The sequence below is a fragment of the Solanum lycopersicum genome, chromosome 5 (genome assembly GCF_036512215.1).
Source record: "Solanum lycopersicum chromosome 5, SLM_r2.1".
NCBI classification, from domain to species: domain Eukaryota; kingdom Viridiplantae; phylum Streptophyta; class Magnoliopsida; order Solanales; family Solanaceae; genus Solanum; species Solanum lycopersicum.
Window position 1 is genome coordinate 6016107 of NC_090804.1, and position 16421 is coordinate 6032527.

The 16421-nt window shown below is 33.9% G+C and overlaps 3 protein-coding genes across 6 annotated transcripts; 1 reads left to right on the top strand and 2 right to left on the bottom strand.

The window, feature by feature from the left end:
• The first annotated feature begins 27 nt into the window (after positions 1-27).
• Positions 28-1846, top strand: LOC101264120 (MDIS1-interacting receptor like kinase 2). The gene is given in 2 exon segments (XM_069297848.1): positions 28-185; positions 187-1846. Coding segments are annotated over 2 exon segments (1332 nt in total). The 5' UTR covers positions 28-141; the 3' UTR covers positions 1475-1846.
• Positions 1592-7092, bottom strand: LOC101246346 (cytochrome c oxidase assembly protein COX11, mitochondrial). Its single transcript, XM_004239014.5, has 8 exons — positions 6812-7092; positions 5049-5154; positions 4559-4925; positions 4430-4482; positions 3667-3739; positions 3448-3552; positions 2128-2208; positions 1592-2036 (listed from the first exon to the last, which is right to left on the bottom strand). Exons 2-8 carry the CDS (start codon positions 5129-5131, stop codon positions 1935-1937), a joined length of 864 nt encoding a protein of 287 aa, XP_004239062.1. The 5' UTR covers positions 5132-5154; positions 6812-7092; the 3' UTR covers positions 1592-1934.
• An 805-nt stretch (positions 7093-7897) lies between these two features.
• On the bottom strand, positions 7898-13669 carry LOC101246631 (probable methyltransferase PMT5). Of its 4 annotated transcripts, none has more exons than XR_741379.3 (10): positions 13331-13669; positions 12149-13109; positions 11919-12054; positions 11515-11755; positions 10331-10556; positions 9687-9835; positions 9243-9546; positions 8653-8785; positions 8361-8569; positions 7898-8228 (listed from the first exon to the last, which is right to left on the bottom strand). XR_741379.3 is itself a non-coding variant. In XM_069297850.1 (9 exons), the coding sequence occupies exons 2-9, from the start codon at positions 12658-12660 to the stop codon at positions 8420-8422; spliced, it is 1851 nt and encodes a 616-aa protein (XP_069153951.1). In that variant the 5' UTR covers positions 12661-13109; positions 13331-13669; the 3' UTR covers positions 7898-8419. The 4 variants fall into 4 exon arrangements, 2 of the variants coding, with proteins under 2 accessions (XP_069153951.1, XP_069153950.1); XR_741378.2 differs by having other exon boundaries at positions 9687-9838; positions 13331-13629; XM_069297850.1 differs by having other exon boundaries at positions 7898-8569.
• Between the last annotated feature and the right edge of the window lie 2752 nt (positions 13670-16421).

Below are 16421 nucleotides of genomic sequence, written 5' to 3' on the forward strand. Positions count from 1 at the left end.
AGAGTCATTGACTCCAAAGTCTACTCTTGTGTTTCACAAGCTGAGAAAATGAAGACTCATTGACTAGCCAGACCTGCTACACTATTTAAAAAAAATACAAGTTCTTGATCAAAAACCAAAATAATCAACTGAAAATCAATAATGATGGTTACCAAAATATTTCCTCTACTTCATTTTTTCACTCTTATATCTCTTCACAATTACTTTTGCTTCTATTGAGGAAGCAACTTCTCTCCTAAAATGGAAATCAACTTTGCATTATAAGAATGATTCATTATTGGCTTCATGGACACAAAATTCTAGTGAATGCAGGGATTGGAATGGAGTTAAATGTTCTAATGGAAGGGTAAACAGTTTGGATATTACAAATGCAAGTGTTATTGACACACTCTATGATTTTCCTTTTTCGACTCTCATTTTTCTTGAATATGTTAATCTTAGTATAAATCATTTCTCTGGAATCATTCCACTTGAAATTGGTAAACTCACTAATCTTGTCCGTCTTGATTTGTCCAACAATTATATTTCAGGCACAATCCCACCACAAATCGATTCACTAACCAAGCTTGGGACCTTCCACATCTCTATGAACCAGTTGAATGGTTCGATTCCAAAAGAAATAGGTTACCTAAGGTCTCTAACTCGGCTAGCTTTAAATACTAACCTTCTTGAAGGTTCTATCCCTACTTCATTAGGGAATTTGAACAACTTGACCTATTTGTGTCTTTATGGAAATCGCCTTTCTGGCTCCATTCCTGTAGAAATAGGGAAACTCGTCAATCTTATTGAAACTTATCTTGGTTCAAATCAGTTAGCAGGTCATATTCCTCCAGAAATAGGTAACTTGATCAATGTAAGAGTGTTCTCTGCTTCCTCCAACGAAATTTCTGGTCCCATTCCTGTAGAAATAGCAAAGATGCAAACACTTGAGCTATTGGACCTATCAGACAACTTGCTTGAAGGAGAGATACCAGAACAACTCGTTTCTCTTTCAAATCTTGTTTGGTTGGATCTCTCCTACAATCGTCTCACAGGATGCATACCTCACGGACGTCAATTTGCAACCTTTGGGGAAAATTCATATGCATTCCAAAGTAATATTGGATTACATGGATACCCAGTTACGAGACGTTGTCATAATAAAGGGGTAGAAGAAGGAAATGATACATCATCATTGCTAGATCAAGAAATCAATTCTCAATTCCTCATTGAATGGAAGGCGGTTCTTTTGGGCTATGGATGTGGACTATGTATTGGATTTTCTATTGGATATTTCATGATTTCTACTGGAAATCCAAAATGGCTTTCAAATTTCATTGAAGAATATGAACACACAATTACTACGCAAAGGAGAAAAAAGCAACAAGGTCAAAGGGATAACAGAAGAAGAAATAATCAACAAAGTCAAAGGGACAACAAAAGAAGAAATAATCACACTTCTAAGAAGTACTTAAAATCAGGTCTTTCAATTTAAGTTCTATATTGATCTTTAGTTTATTGTAACTATTGAGGGTTTATCAGAAACAACCAATCTATCTCTACTAGGTAGGAATAAGGTCGTACACTTTACCTTCAGACTCAGCTCATGAGATTATATTGAGTATGTTGTTATTGACATCTTAGATTTCATACAAGTACAATACATAACAAGTTTAGTGTTTTAACAGTTATCAACCAACAAAACAGAAAGACAAAATATGGCTAAAGAAAAGGCTACAATTGTTGTAGCCATTTCATATTTTTATGTTATCTTTTAAATTATTGCAGTAGGATGATAAATGAGTTTTTTTTTGGTCCAGTAATAACACAAACTACAGGTGAAACAATGTTTTCACTGTTCATTCCCTTGTCAGCCACAAAAATCAAGTTATTGCTGCAGTAAATTACATATCTGGTGGTGACCATGCCCAGGTGGCGGGAGCTATGCAGCTTCTTTATTTGTCCGAGACCTTAAAGAAGGTGTATGATAGGATCAAATTGTTTATGCCATCCATTTTGGGGTCGGTTTCAAACTCAGGATCAATGTAAAAGAAAACCTACAAATGCAAGTTGATTAATGTGTCATTGGAATGAAAAGAGGTATAGATGCAATAATCTTCAGGCAATGAAAGTTGAGGAGCTACTTACAGGCATGTCAATCTGCTCCCCAGGAAGCAATCGCTGTTCCTCAAAGCAAAAACATTGTATTTTATTGAAATATACAGCAGCCTGATAAGACAAACATGAAGGATCAGCATTAAGCCCGAAATTGTTTGCCCTAATTATTGATGAGCTAACACACACAAAAGAAAATAGAGGTCATATTGTGTTAATCGACCAAACCAATGAGGATGTCATCCAAAAGATGGAAGTGTGGAGAATCATTCTACAATGAAAGGGATTTAAGAAAAGCAAAAGACCGAATGCAGTACGAGCTTAGTCAAAATAAGAAGAGTGAATATGATGTGAGATTAGACGGGGTTGAGGTGCTTGAGTAGTGTTTATAGATATCTAGGTGAGATACTGAGATGCTCTTCAAAAATGGTATGGTTGAAATGGAAAAGGGCTATCAAGGTTTTACATGATAGAATGATTACTACTAAACGAAAAGGTAAGTTTTATGGAACAACTATAAGACTAGCAGTGTTATATGAGAGCGAACATTATGCCACTACTGTCTAACACACCCACAAGTTAAATGGCGCAGAAATGTCTATGCCATGAATTAAGATGGATGTTCAATCAGAATATAAAAGATGAAGAATAACCTCGCTAGAGGGTGCAAGTTGCGCATAGTTATGACTATTTTTTTGATGTGTGAATTTGACAACTAAGTATGGGTCTACTAGGGTGAAACAACTAAGTATGGGTCTACTAGGGTGACTATGCTATGAAATTGAAGGCACATCACCATTATGGTTGTCAATTATACTAATCTATTCAGAACAATATATTTTGAGCAAACGACTGGACTACAAAATATATAACCGTCAGTAGTAGATACATGATCTATGAGAGTCTCAAAAAGCATAGTGACATGGGGTCTCATCCTTCACTTCCTTTTCTTTAGAGAGTACGATTAAGTTCCGTATCGGATAGTTAAAACCTTCATGTCGGTGACGCTCTTGAACAGAGGGTGTGGCACCAAATTGGTGCCAACGTCAATGAAAGTTGACTCTCAAACATCATATTGTAACTTTATTTTTAAAAGAAAAGATTCCTTTATTTATGACCTATAATATGTTTGGAAGAGGCTCTGAAATAGAAGACTTGTCTAATAGAAATAACATAAGAATTATGAGGAGTATCTACAGTTTTGAGATGTTCCATAGAGGAAAACATTGAAATATGACAATAGGTGGAGGGACTAGGGAGTTCTGTCTTGAAGTCACATAAGCTGCCTAAAGGTTGTAGAGAACAAGGGGAGGTGGACAAACTACGCTCACACCTAATTTTATAAGCAAATACCTTCATGGGGGTCACATTGTATGTTGATACACCTGTAATAGGAGTCGAACTTCGATTTTCAGCAGTGTAAAACGCTAGAGCGCTCTCTCCTGGTTTTACTCTTACCTGAATCACAAGATAAGGATAATACATCAAGTGGAACATACGAAGCATGCTAAACCACTAGTACGTTGACTAACTATTAATGAACATAACACATGCCTATAACGGAAAAGGCACCTCACGCTGTGTTGGAGTAAACTTCCAAGGCATCCCGTCTGCTACATCAGCATTGAATTGTACTGCAATCTCCCTAATGAAATATAAAAGAGTTACATAAATAAATTGTGAAAAAGGCTTCACTTAAAAACATACCATATTAAAAATTTCTTCCAGAAATAATGTTTTTCTTTTGATAATTGAGAAATCTCCAATGGCCCGTGGAATGGTTAGAAATTAGGTGGATTTGCAAGTTATCTGTAGTATTTGCTTCAAGGAACACCACTGTATTTCTTATTCACTATCTTTTAGGAAAGTAGATTGAAAGAACTAAAGAGAAACAATGCTTCTTAGAAGCACAAAAAACGACAAGGTCCATGAAGCTTGAAACAAAAGTGAGAAGTAAAGCTCGTTCTTTTTGAAGTGAAGTGCACCATTCACAAGAAAATCTCATTGCTTTTAGTAACTAAATCAAATTGCAATAAAAATTGCTCATTTCAGCATCTAATAAGACATAATGCGAATATTAATGCAACTCCTTAACATTGAGATTTAAAGAATTGACCGGTTCTTCTCTGTATCAGTATGGCTTCATAGTTTGGAGAGCACACTTCTCTAGAGCGCATGCCTCCACCCATGGAGAGATGTCCCCTAGTTTTGCATCACTTCATCTCTTTAAGTTTGAAGCAATGATTTTTAATAACATGAGTGAACAAAAAACTTTTAAATGTACCCATGCAAGTTACAATAAAAAAGATCTTCAAGTGAGCAACATATGAAGTACCTGGAAGTAACTCTTCCATCTTTCTCGTGTCGGGCAATCTTTTCTTCAACACTCTGTAAGGTGGTAAATTTCATTAATTTCAGGACTTTGAAAGCCTATCCATAACCACATTAATGAAGAATAACTGACCTCCCGGCGTTGAATTGTACCTCCATATCCCGTGGCTTGGCAGAATCTTCTGTACAGGGGAACTGCAGCATAGCTAGCCCCTACCATAGCAAAAACTAAACCCACCAAATAAAAGAGCATCTTCCTTGATTTATTCTCTGTTGCAGTAGCCTGAGTTGCATAATGATGATGAAGATTCAACACTGGCCAAGACGTAACTGTACTCTGCCCTCTCAAAAAGGAGGGCCCTTTGCAGTTGTGAAGAGTAGATTTGTTAAGCTCACATCTTGATGTGAAACCTCGATATCCAAAACCAAAGATTTGTCCATATTTATTGTTGATTACCCCAAGATTTATATCTTTTGACGCTACAATTTCAAGATATTCCCTGAATCAATGAAGAATAGGTTGAGCAATATGGGACACACTCAACTACCATTAACTCATGGCAATGCAGATATGCCAGAAGGGAAAAAGAACTAAGAGAAAAGTAAAATAGCTAATTAATCACCTGGATGTGGAAAGTGGATAATGATGAGTCCTGTTTAAAGAAAGTAAAGGATTGACTCTTCTAGAGAGCCTGAAAAGTGACATCTTCCGCGAAACTGGAAGCAACCCTGTAATCAACACATCCAAGATTGTCATTTTCTTTTTTGAAGATCCACATGCTCTATTATCTTTAAGAAGAACATATTTCACTTCAATTAATAGTCCAGCACTATTCTGTTGTTTTACTGCTGAAGACTTCTGATGAAATAAAGGTGTTTGAAAAGCAAAGCTTAGTATTAGAACACATATTACTCGTAAAATGATGTAGAAGCACCCGTGACATTGAAGGCTTTCAATTTGACATCGAGTTATAAGTGCTTTAAAAGGATGTGGAAACCAAAAAATCAAGTCAAGGAAACAGGAAAAATCTTTTTAATTATGGATATTCTTGCAGTTTCGGCCCATTCAATTATTAAGGCCTTAGCTGAGGGAAAATTTGGGTATTGAAACCTTAATTAGAACCGAACATAGTCTCTTTCTTTTCCCTTTTAGGGGGGTAGCGTTGGATGATAATACTCCTTCTGGTGAGTATTTAGGGATTATCCCTTGTAACTCCATATTGAACCTCTTTTGGTTTCTTCCTTGTAGAAGTTCATTTCCTTCTTCCAAGGATAAAAATCTAATGATATAATTGTTAGATTTATCCATTATTTCTACTAAGTTCTGTCCTCCGCAGTCTAATTTCTACTTCTATCCATGTGTTCTATCTGTTTCTTATTTATTTGTTTGATTTCCTTGTTATTGCATTTTAATAAACATCATTTGTTATCAGACGGTAGCTTCTTTTAACACAGTTCCTAGTTTATTGCTCCTATATGTTATACAAATCTTTAAAAAAGATCAATCAAGGTTAGCTTTTTATTACAAATTCACTTTTTTAGAGATTTGGGTTCTTTTTCAGCAGTTTTGGTGAGCCTTACCTATACTCAATGATGGCTAGTTTACTCTCTTTCATCCTTTTGCTCAGGGATATGTCCTGATGATACCAATATTTATTTATTTTTGTAATAAAGATGAGACTCCATAAAATGCATTATCCCAGTTCAGACCAAGCTACAGGAACAGGATTAAGGGAAACAACAACAACATATTGTCTGGAGAGGGTAGGATGTAGTACCCAGTCCTTACCCACTACCTCTATGGAGGAGAGAGGCGGTTTCGATAGAACCTCAGCTCAAAAGAAGTGAAATCTAAGTAGGACTAAGGAAAACTGATATAAAAACACCACCAGTATAAAAGTGCACTGCAAACTAATAAAAAATTAAACAAGCCTATGAACCAACTGGAATTTACAAAACAATAAGAAATAAACCTGAGAGCCAAAATCAATAGATAAGATAGACTCCATAGACTCAAATACCTCTCTCTCTAACAAATAGAGAATCAAAAAGTTTGTGACAGCCTAAGATTGAGCACATATTAAAAAAATTGAATCACAACACATTAAATTGTTAAAGACTTTGTTTGGATGGTTGTTACATATAGCTTCATAATGCATCATATCGTCACACATACGCAATTTGAAAGATAAACCTTTACAAAAAGATACAGTAAATGATAAAATAGGATTATGAGATGATAAACAGAGACAAAATGAGAAGAAAAAACAAGGTTACTACGCAATCACACTGATTAATGATACGAAATTAAAGCAATAATCAATATATAAATATAGAAGCATCCAAACAAGCTACAAGCAGTAAATAGAGTCGATTTGAGGTATACCGGTATTTTTCTCGGAAGCTTAAGCTCCAAACTATACAAATTTGTTCCCAAAATAGCAAAAATCAAGAGGCTCTCGTCGGAATTCGAACCAATAGGTGAAAATGCGCAGTAACCTCAAAGTACAAACGTAAATCCCAATCTTTTACTCAAGTCTCCGGTAGAGAGAAGTGGCCGCCGGTGGAGTGGGAAAATGGTTCAGGCGAGGAAGATGAAAGTTATGAGGAAATTACAGTTGAGGCCCAAATTTAGTGAAATTGGGTCCATTAGAAACTAGAAGGCCCAAACATGGTTTGTCAAATTACATTTGGATACTAACCAAATAAAGTAATAAAGTTCAGGATTTGAAAGTGTAGTCATCACTATCTTTAACGTATATTAGGGTTGTTCAAAAATCAATAATCTTAATTGAAAAGTAAAAGTTATTCTTTTATCGATAATGAATAATTGATTTAGTGATTTTGGTAACAGTTTTAATTTTTTTATTATCGAGTTATTCATTTTTAAAGGATTGAGCTTTTCTCTTAACGAGTTAATCGATAAGCCGATATACAATTAAATAATTGTATTAATGTTATTTGATATATAAAGTATTTAACTTAGAGATTCGTTTCATACTTTTACTTTTGACTATCTCAAACTCTCGATTAAAAAATAATGTGACTGTGTTTGCTTTCGAGCAAAATATCATCCGTCAACTCATATGCATCATAATTCATCTAATTTTTATCCTTATTTCAAAGTGATTTTTTAAAATCAAATTCTTAGCTATTTAACCGATAATGATTGTTAACTAAATATCCACCACCCCAAATCAATTCATTATTTCTTTGTTAGAAATATTTGAGCTTTACTACAACGTGAGAACAAAAAATTGAGTTAGACCACACTATAAGTCTATCTTAGATATTCTGAATTATTTTTAAACGGTTAAACGACACTCGAACTTGTACTGTACCTAAATTTGTACTGTCTTATCGGATACCATACTCAACCTCTAAATCCACACTCGTATCAAATACCGAGTCCAAGCAATTAAATATAATGCAGCCCTACAAGACAAATGATGGAAGGCCAATTCTTGAAGAATTTGGTTAAGTGTCATCTTTATGATTGATCCAATATAGAACATTTGCTCTCAGTAAAGGGTAGTTCCTCAGTACAAAACATAATTCAATTACAAAATTCAGAATGAATTTCAAAATTGAAAAAAAAAAATAAGATGAAAGAATTGTTACATAAATATTGAAAAAAAATAAATAGAAAAAGGTCAAAAATCTTCTGTTGTGTACTGTTAACTACTTGATGAAACAAAAGCACTCTCTATATTCATCAGCTTCCAAATACTTTAGTTTCAGCTTTGTGAGCACCATATTATGCGAGGACCACGAGATTCAGACGTCAACGCGCAGCTTGTGGCCTTGTAATATCAAAATGTAGTCCACTTCATGAAAAAAATATATATGACAGAAAGCGCGGATTTACAGATTTTCAATTGAACTTCCGCGTTTTCATACTTATTCCTAGTTTACACGAGAAGTTAAGAACTTACCAGTGTTAAAAAGGACTGGACAACCATTGGATTGGTGAAGTTATGCATTTTGCAGAATATCACTTCCTCACGAATGGTTTTTGGCATACAAGTAGTCGCTGGTCACTTCCATTCTGGAGGTCGATCACCCTGGCTTCCCAGCGGATTTGGGCAGCTAATGTACGTGCTTTCTCTATTGTACCCAATGTATCAGAAAGAATAATCCATCCCTGCAACAAGTATATTTTTACATTGAGGGAAACAAGCTAACCTTCGAAGAAAAAGTAAACCAAAAGAGCAAATGGAATATTACCTCAGGCCTTAAAATACGATCCATCTCCAGAAGTAGTTCAAACATGCTGCATTTTTGTGAAGCAATATGGGAAAGGAGCCCATTTGCATGGAGCAAATCATACGTTCGGGGATATGTAGGGAAGGGTTCACACCTACACCAATGTTTGAACAACAGTCGGAATGAGTAACCAGAATATTTCGAGCATCTAGCAATAAAAACAGTTCAACTCCAATTGTTTTATGAGAATTCAACTGAAAGGACTCAAATTTTAAGAATATATCCAGGTGAGTATATGATCGAGCTTCTTATGATCTTAAATACATTCTCACTGACTATATAAAGACATCACTAAGCAGAAGATATTAATTCTGGTGACGGAGAAGATTACAATCACAACCAAAACCTATTCAGGCTGACAGCCAACATTAAAGTACGCATGGAAAACAACAGGATCATTCCAGAAAGATGTAATTGCTTCCGCTAACTAATACGAAACAGAAAATATATAGTAAAATTTTACTATCAAGAAACTTGAGAACATGAAAGCATTCTTTCCAATTTTACACGTGTATTTGCAAGTCTTTAGAACATTTATAACAATGTCTCACCAGTTATGCAGAACACCGGCAAAACCTTGATCATGTATGAGAGGAAGTGTATTACGTGCCCCAAGAGGAACCACATTCATCACCCATACGGCTTTTCTTGCCTCCATTAATGCAGCACTAAGACCGCCATAATGAGCATTCATGTCCATGACATTACGCACCATATTATATGGAGGTAATGGATCATCATCTCCTGGCCTTTTCGGATGGTCAGAGAAAATCAAGGGTGATAGCAAAGACCAATAATTTCTCAGAGCTAATTTCCAGAAGTTTGAATCCTCGAAGAAATCATCAGGATGGAGCCCTGTCACAAAGCAAAAGATTGGTAAAAAAAATGACTGCTAAAAATAGAGGGACAAAATAACCCAGAATTGGAGAACGAATATAAAACTGAAAACATTGCAACAACCAATCAAGTTTTGGGAAAACAGAAAGAACACTTGCCATGAATTTCAAGCTCAGTTGAGTTCAGATGATCAGATTTGCTATGAATTGGAACCCACCAGCGACTCGTTGTCCCAGATATACAGTGTGCAAGTGGTTGGTAGTACATTTGCATCTCATTTCCTTTACAAACTGGTATCTCACCCTGACTGCTACAATTAAACGAAAATTCTTGTCATGGAAGTTAAGTGGAAAAAGAAGACAAATAAAAGGCAAAACTGAACTTGGAAACACATCAAAACACACGAATATTAACACCAGAGCATAAACGGCAACTTTTTTGGTTTTGTAAATGATATAGGGCAATTGGGGGCATAGGCATACAATACTTTATAAACAAGTGCACAAATGACAACAGTTTCAAACCTATCCATGATCCATAAGAAATGTTTGGATGTGTGTGTGCGCATGGGTTGGGGGGTAGGGGGGTAGGGGTAATGCCTTAACAAAAGAATATGGTCTTTTGTACCTTATTAGGTATTATATTTCTAGATTTGAAACTCTGCAAAACTTTCGTTCTTTCTTTTTAATCTTGAAATTAGCTTATAACTTGATTTAACTAAAGTCGAGGAAGCGAGAAACCGAACACAGTCGGAGAGTGGGAGTAAATTAGCTACACACATTGCCTTTCTTAGTAGCCTTACCTGGATGTATAACACTGAGAATCAGCTGTCTTCTGCCAAATAAACGTCTCTTCTTGCTGTGCCAAAAGAGACCAACAGAGCTTCTTAGTGAATCCTTCCAGTGAACTAGATGTAATTCCGTTCTTTGTATTGGTAGTACTATCCTGCTGCTGGGTTGTAGGTGAGGTTAAGACAAAGTAACCACCAGGCTTGAGTAAACGGTCAATTTCAATAAGAAACAGCCCATCTGTTTTGTCAAATCATTGTCAGTTCCATGCTATTACATTTATTTTCAAATTTTAACAGGATTGAATGGATATTTAAATGTTTAGAAGGCGATATGAGATCTGAAATTGTATCATTATGATAGCTGAAAGGTGAAAACAAACTCGCTTTTGATTCCACCTACAGAAAATGTGAAAGTATAAAATCAACTATAGACTAGAATGCATCTGTATATATGAATATGGTGTTGGTTTCTAAATAATAATATCTATTTAGCCCCAGCTTAAGATCAATCTCTGACACACAAGATAGTCTAAGCTTTCAGGCTGCGGTCCAGCTCAGGTGAGAGAGAGCAGGATTTGAATTTTAAGGAAAACCGATTAGCAGGACAGTAGTAAAGTATAGCTAAATAGGCAATATCAAGCAACATTATTCTATTTGGAAACTATGTTACCAATGTAGGGGGTAAATCATATAACAGATTGGAAAAGGATTACATGTAATGTTTCTAGGAGTGGATTTGACAATCGACATCATGAAAAAAAAAATTGAAATGAAGTACATATCATATTTAATACATGGAAATTATAAATATAATAGGGAAAATACCCAAGTACCCCCTCAACCTATGCCCGAAATCCCAGAGACACACTTATACTATACTAAGGTCCTATTACCCCCCTGAACTTATTTTATATGTAATTTTCTACCCCTTTTTAGCCTACGTGGCACTAGTTCGAAAAAAAAAGTCAACCATCGTTGAGCCCACAAGATAGTGCCACGTAAGCTAAAAAGGGGTAAAAAATTATTAATAAAATAAGTTCAGGGGTAATAGGACCTTAGTATTGTATAAGTGTGTCTCTGAGATTTCGGACATAGGTTGAGGGGGTACTTGGGCATTATCCCAATATAATAAGATAAGACACTCATAAATGCCAAAAGGAAAATCGTACTTCCTCAAAGCACAACTGCAACAATACCTTTGCTATCCCAAATGATTCCACATTGAGCACAGTGAACCATGTCATAGGACAATGATGGAAATGGAAGCTGTTTCGAAATAAAGTTGCCAATGACAGCTGGAAGTCCTCTCTCGAGTGCTAACTGAACTTGGCTACCAGATGGTTCATATGGTGCCACACAAAGAGCCATCAACCTCAATGAGAGTAGATGGGCACCAAAGCTACCAAATCCACAACCAATATCCAGCACGGTGCGCACCTGTTATTCAGAAGAGAAAGACAATATATCTGCATTTAGATGTAGGAATGAAGCCAGTACCTCATTCGCAAACCAATATAATTGACTTTAAGGAAACACACAAAGATACAAACAAGAGATAAATAAGAATGTCTATTTAATGCAGCACAACCGTTGAACTTACACCGGCTTGAAGAAACTCTGTATCACTTCCTAGACCAATCATATCCGCAATAAGGTGAGAGTAATCTTTGACACCATCAACAATCATTCCATCCTCTGAATGGAAAGCTATTTGGTTCTCTTCCAATAACATTAGCCTGGAAACAAAGTAAACTGGTGACCAACTTTAAAGAAGGCATAAAAAGTTAGATGTGCAAATTTGAAAGATGACCTGAATTTGACCAACTATACCTTTTTGTCATGCTTCCAGAAGAAAGGAACTGATCTTTGGTTAGCTTCACATTTCCACTCCATATGACATCCCTACCTGCTGGCCAAGTCAGTGGAATCTTGTACTCCTTGGGAGGACGAACCAAACAATTTTGGTGTTCTTGCGATAACTCACAGTGCCTATCAAATTCCTCCCCATCTTTAAGCCCAGCTAACAGATTTGCCGATACATTATGGCAAGGCACATAATTCTCTCTTTCCTTCCCACAAAGACCAACATCCTTAATCAGGTTAGCTCCCAGAGAAATGCTCTTAAGCTCTAAATAATCATTTCTTGCTTGCTCCTTTAGCTTTCTATAATTTGTATAGATATCAGGCTTTGCATAGGAAGTCGCCGAGTCAAAGGTAGTAGTAGAAAATGATGATAACAATGCTAGTAGCACACAGACACTGACCAGACACAAGAGTATTCGGTTGAGTGGCGGTCTAGGGCCGAAAATTAATGATAGTTTATTGACCAAAGGGCTTCTCATGGCCAAGTTTCAAGAACCCCTTCGAAAATCGAGTTGAATTAGACCACTAGGTGGTAGCTATTGCTTCAACCTGAACCTCCAACAACTATGAAAAATGTAATATATCATCAGAGACCATCTCCCATATATATCACCCAAAATCCAAACAATTTCAACTGGCATCTGTTTAAACCACTACCTAAGCTCAACATAAAGAAATTCTCCAATCATACCAAACTAAACAAGATTACAAATCAGGTGAAATTCCAATACCACAAGTCTCCACAATCACCAAGTACAACAATCAAATGGCAGATCAGTGAAAAGCCCCTCCTAAAACATTATGACACATCAACTACCAATGACTCACAATTCTCTCACACAACACACAACCAATCCAACCAATGCCAATTCTGAAACAACTCTCTCTATTCCCTTACAAACCAAGCAATCCAAATCCTCAGATCACCCTGCAAAAAGACACCAAATGAAAAAGACCAATCACAAATCAAGATTCAAAATTCTCAACCATTCCAATCATCAACACAAAAAGATCAAAAACCCCAGATCAGATCCACATCCAAAATGCCATTTAAACCAAAAAATTACAACTTTAACCAAAAAGATTCAATCTTTACAACAAATGACAATCAAATAAAGCATAAAAGCTTAGGGTTTTTGTTTATTGTACCTAAAGATTGAGTCTTGATAAATGGGATGGACATAAAATGTAGGAATGTCTCTCTATTTTCTCAATATATATATATTGTGACAGTTGCAGAAAGCTATGCAGAGTTGGGATTGGTATTGACATATAAAGAAAGATACAGAAAATGAAAAAGAACAGAGTTTTTAGGAAAGAGAAGGTAACAGCAGCTTTATTTTTATTTTTTTCTGTTGGAGAAAATGCAGAGAGTAAATCTCCTTGTTTGTTGTATACAGATCAAATTACAGGACTCGCACATTGAGAAATGAAAACTCACATAATCTAATAATTACAGGGGAATAATTGTGTTGAATATCTTTCTCTTTTTCACTTTTTTTTTTTTTTGTGACAATTTTTTTATTTTTTATTTTTTACTTTTTGCCCTTTGTGACTAGGATTATCAGTGGGGCCTACTTTTCTTTTCCATTTAATTTTATTTTTAAAAAAAAGATTAAAAACATAAAGGAGGGTAAAATAGTTTAAAAAGTATCATAGTTATTAGAGTATTTTTATAAGAGGAGATAAATACGATAGATAATTTGAGACAGAAATAATTATTGGTATAGTTTTTTTTTGTACTATAGATGGCGATAAACAAAGAATGAAACAATGTGATAAATGTTAATATACTAATATTTATGGCAAGAATATACAAAATAATTAACGGACTTTTGATTTAGACGGTTGTTATCTAGATACAAAGATGGGTAATATATTAATACTGATGGTAATAATATGATAACTAATTAACGGTTTGGATGGTTGTTACCTACTTACCTAGACGTTGTGGACAGATTTAGCATCTAGGTATATTTAAATATAAATGAAATGATACTTTAGATATGTAATGATACAATAAATCGTTGAGATATAAAACTTGATGCGATAGTTTATGTATTTTTTACTATTAAATCTAACAAATTTACCTAATTAATTTATATATGTTTTGTACTATTAAAACTAACAAATTTACCTGATTAGTTTATATATGCTTTTTACTATTAACTCTAAAAAAATTTACATGATTAGTGTCAACCACCAGATATAAATAACAACTTACCTATAAATTATAATTAGCTTCTAGAAATTGTACTTCAACTTTACCTTTCTTAATATGTCTATGCTAACATAAATGGTAACTATTTATTCAAGCTCAGTATTTATGTTAACCAACTTAATTTATCATAATTATATATATAGTAAAATATTAATCATTGTTATTTACTAATTGGTAAAATTGAACTAACAGACATAATGTCATATTTTTTTTGGTTATTTTTTTAATGCAAATATTGGGTAATAATTTTCGATGATATAATAATTTAACACTTTATTTATCACTAACAAGTCTTTCGGGACACTCCACTATAATATTTAAAATGTACTTTTTTTAATTATAACTATAATGATAATGTGCAATAAAAGCAAAATGTCAATAATTGGAAATAATTCTTTTTCTTGTTGGTATTATTTGTAGCATATTAATTTTAGTATAGTTAGGACCAATAAATAACTAATAAGTGTTTTTATTATTATGTCATGAATTTAATATATATATATATAACATATCTTTTGATATTTCAAAGTAAATTAACTTATCAATATTAATATCTTGTAAATTATGATAATGTGAATCTTTTGATAAGAAAAATGATTTTTGTATTTAAAAAATAAAGTAATATTAAAAATAGGGACACAAAGGTAAAAAAATAAAGATATTTTAAAGGGGGAAAAAGAAGAACAAAGAAAAAGAGAATCCTAGATTAATACTTATCCTTATTCCACTTTAATTATTAAATTTTAATGAAATTGATAAACAATATATGATAATAAGTATTTTTTTAAATGTTGAGATTAATTTTATAATATGATATTTAATTGTTAGCTTGATTCCATAGCACATGCATCACATGAATGGGAGAAATATTTTATGTGGAAATGGAATGACAGGAAAAGGATTATATTATATTAAGGAAAAATAAAAAAGTAACCAACAAAAAAGAAATTATAATAAATGATGATAGAGTCGTAATCAAACTCTTCTTAATCTATTTTAACTTGTTAATTATTCTTATCATACTCCAATTTTGGTTTGACACCTCCTAATTAAATAATTCCGCGTGATGGACGCTTCGATATCCGCAACATTGCGAGAAGTCTAATACGTAGATTTAATTCATAATCCAATAATTTTGATTTAAATTTAAGTTAACATTTCGTAGTCATATAAAAACTCAACCACTAAAAAAAAAGATCGTTATAAGTTGCGTTAAGCCCACGTGATAAATATAACCTACATAAAAGAAAAAGTTCAATGATCAAAATGGATGGTTTTTGTTTTCTATTCTAACTGTCCACACATATAACACGTTTAAGATCATACGATTAAAAATAAAAAAATATTTAGAGATATTCAATATATTTTAAATTTATTATCATTACATTAAAATAAAACCAGACAAGCCAATTGAAACGAAACCAAAAGGTAGTAATAACTAAGCAAAATCTCCTACTATCCTATATATGGCCCAACTCCTATTAGTGTAGTATTATGAATATATTAGCTCAGCGCGCTGTTGTAAATTGTCGGGAGAAATGGCCAACTCATTGATAAAGACAATTTGCTATGACACCATAACAAACAACACCTACTCTACCTTTTTTTATTTATTTATTGCTTTATATATTTCTCATTCTATTAAATGACATTTATTTGAAACAAGGGTAAATTTGTAAAGTTTTTAAGGTGTACGGGTTGATCAATTTGGATTTGACGGGTACGTTTTTAGTTGATAGATTTCTGAAGGTGAGATGCACATGATGTTTTTAGAAGAATTTTATATTAGAATGAATGAGAAAAATCAAGTTATGATACTTTACAAGAAAAGTTTTTTTTTTAATCAAATGTGTGTTTTTTGAAGTTTGGTAATTTGAAAATAAAATTGTACGAACCTAAATTGAATTAAATGGACTTGAGATGTTACTAGAAAGAAAATTTGAGGGGCAAGTATGATTTTTTTTTTTGTGGGACACAATAGTCAATACACATGGTCTTATTGTTGACAATGCCATTTAA

Coding starts and splice junctions, on each gene's coding strand:
- LOC101246631 (XM_069297849.1), bottom strand. CDS start 12,660: ATGAGAAGCCCTTTGGTCAATAAACTATCATTAATTTTCGGCCCTAGA. Junction 11,756..11,918: donor CAGAGTTTCTTCAAGCCGGT/GTAAGTTCAACG, acceptor TCTGAATAACAG/GTGCGCACCGTGCTGGATAT. Junction 8,570..8,652: donor ATCGTATTTTAAGGCCTGAG/GTAATATTCCAT, acceptor TACTTGTTGCAG/GGATGGATTATTCTTTCTGA.
- LOC101246346 (XM_004239014.5), bottom strand. CDS start 5,131: ATGTCACTTTTCAGGCTCTCTAGAAGAGTCAATCCTTTACTTTCTTTA. Junction 4,926..5,048: donor TATCCACTTTCCACATCCAG/GTGATTAATTAG, acceptor TCATTGATTCAG/GGAATATCTTGAAATTGTAG. Junction 2,209..3,447: donor ACAATGTGACCCCCATGAAG/GTATTTGCTTAT, acceptor TTGTCTTATCAG/GCTGCTGTATATTTCAATAA.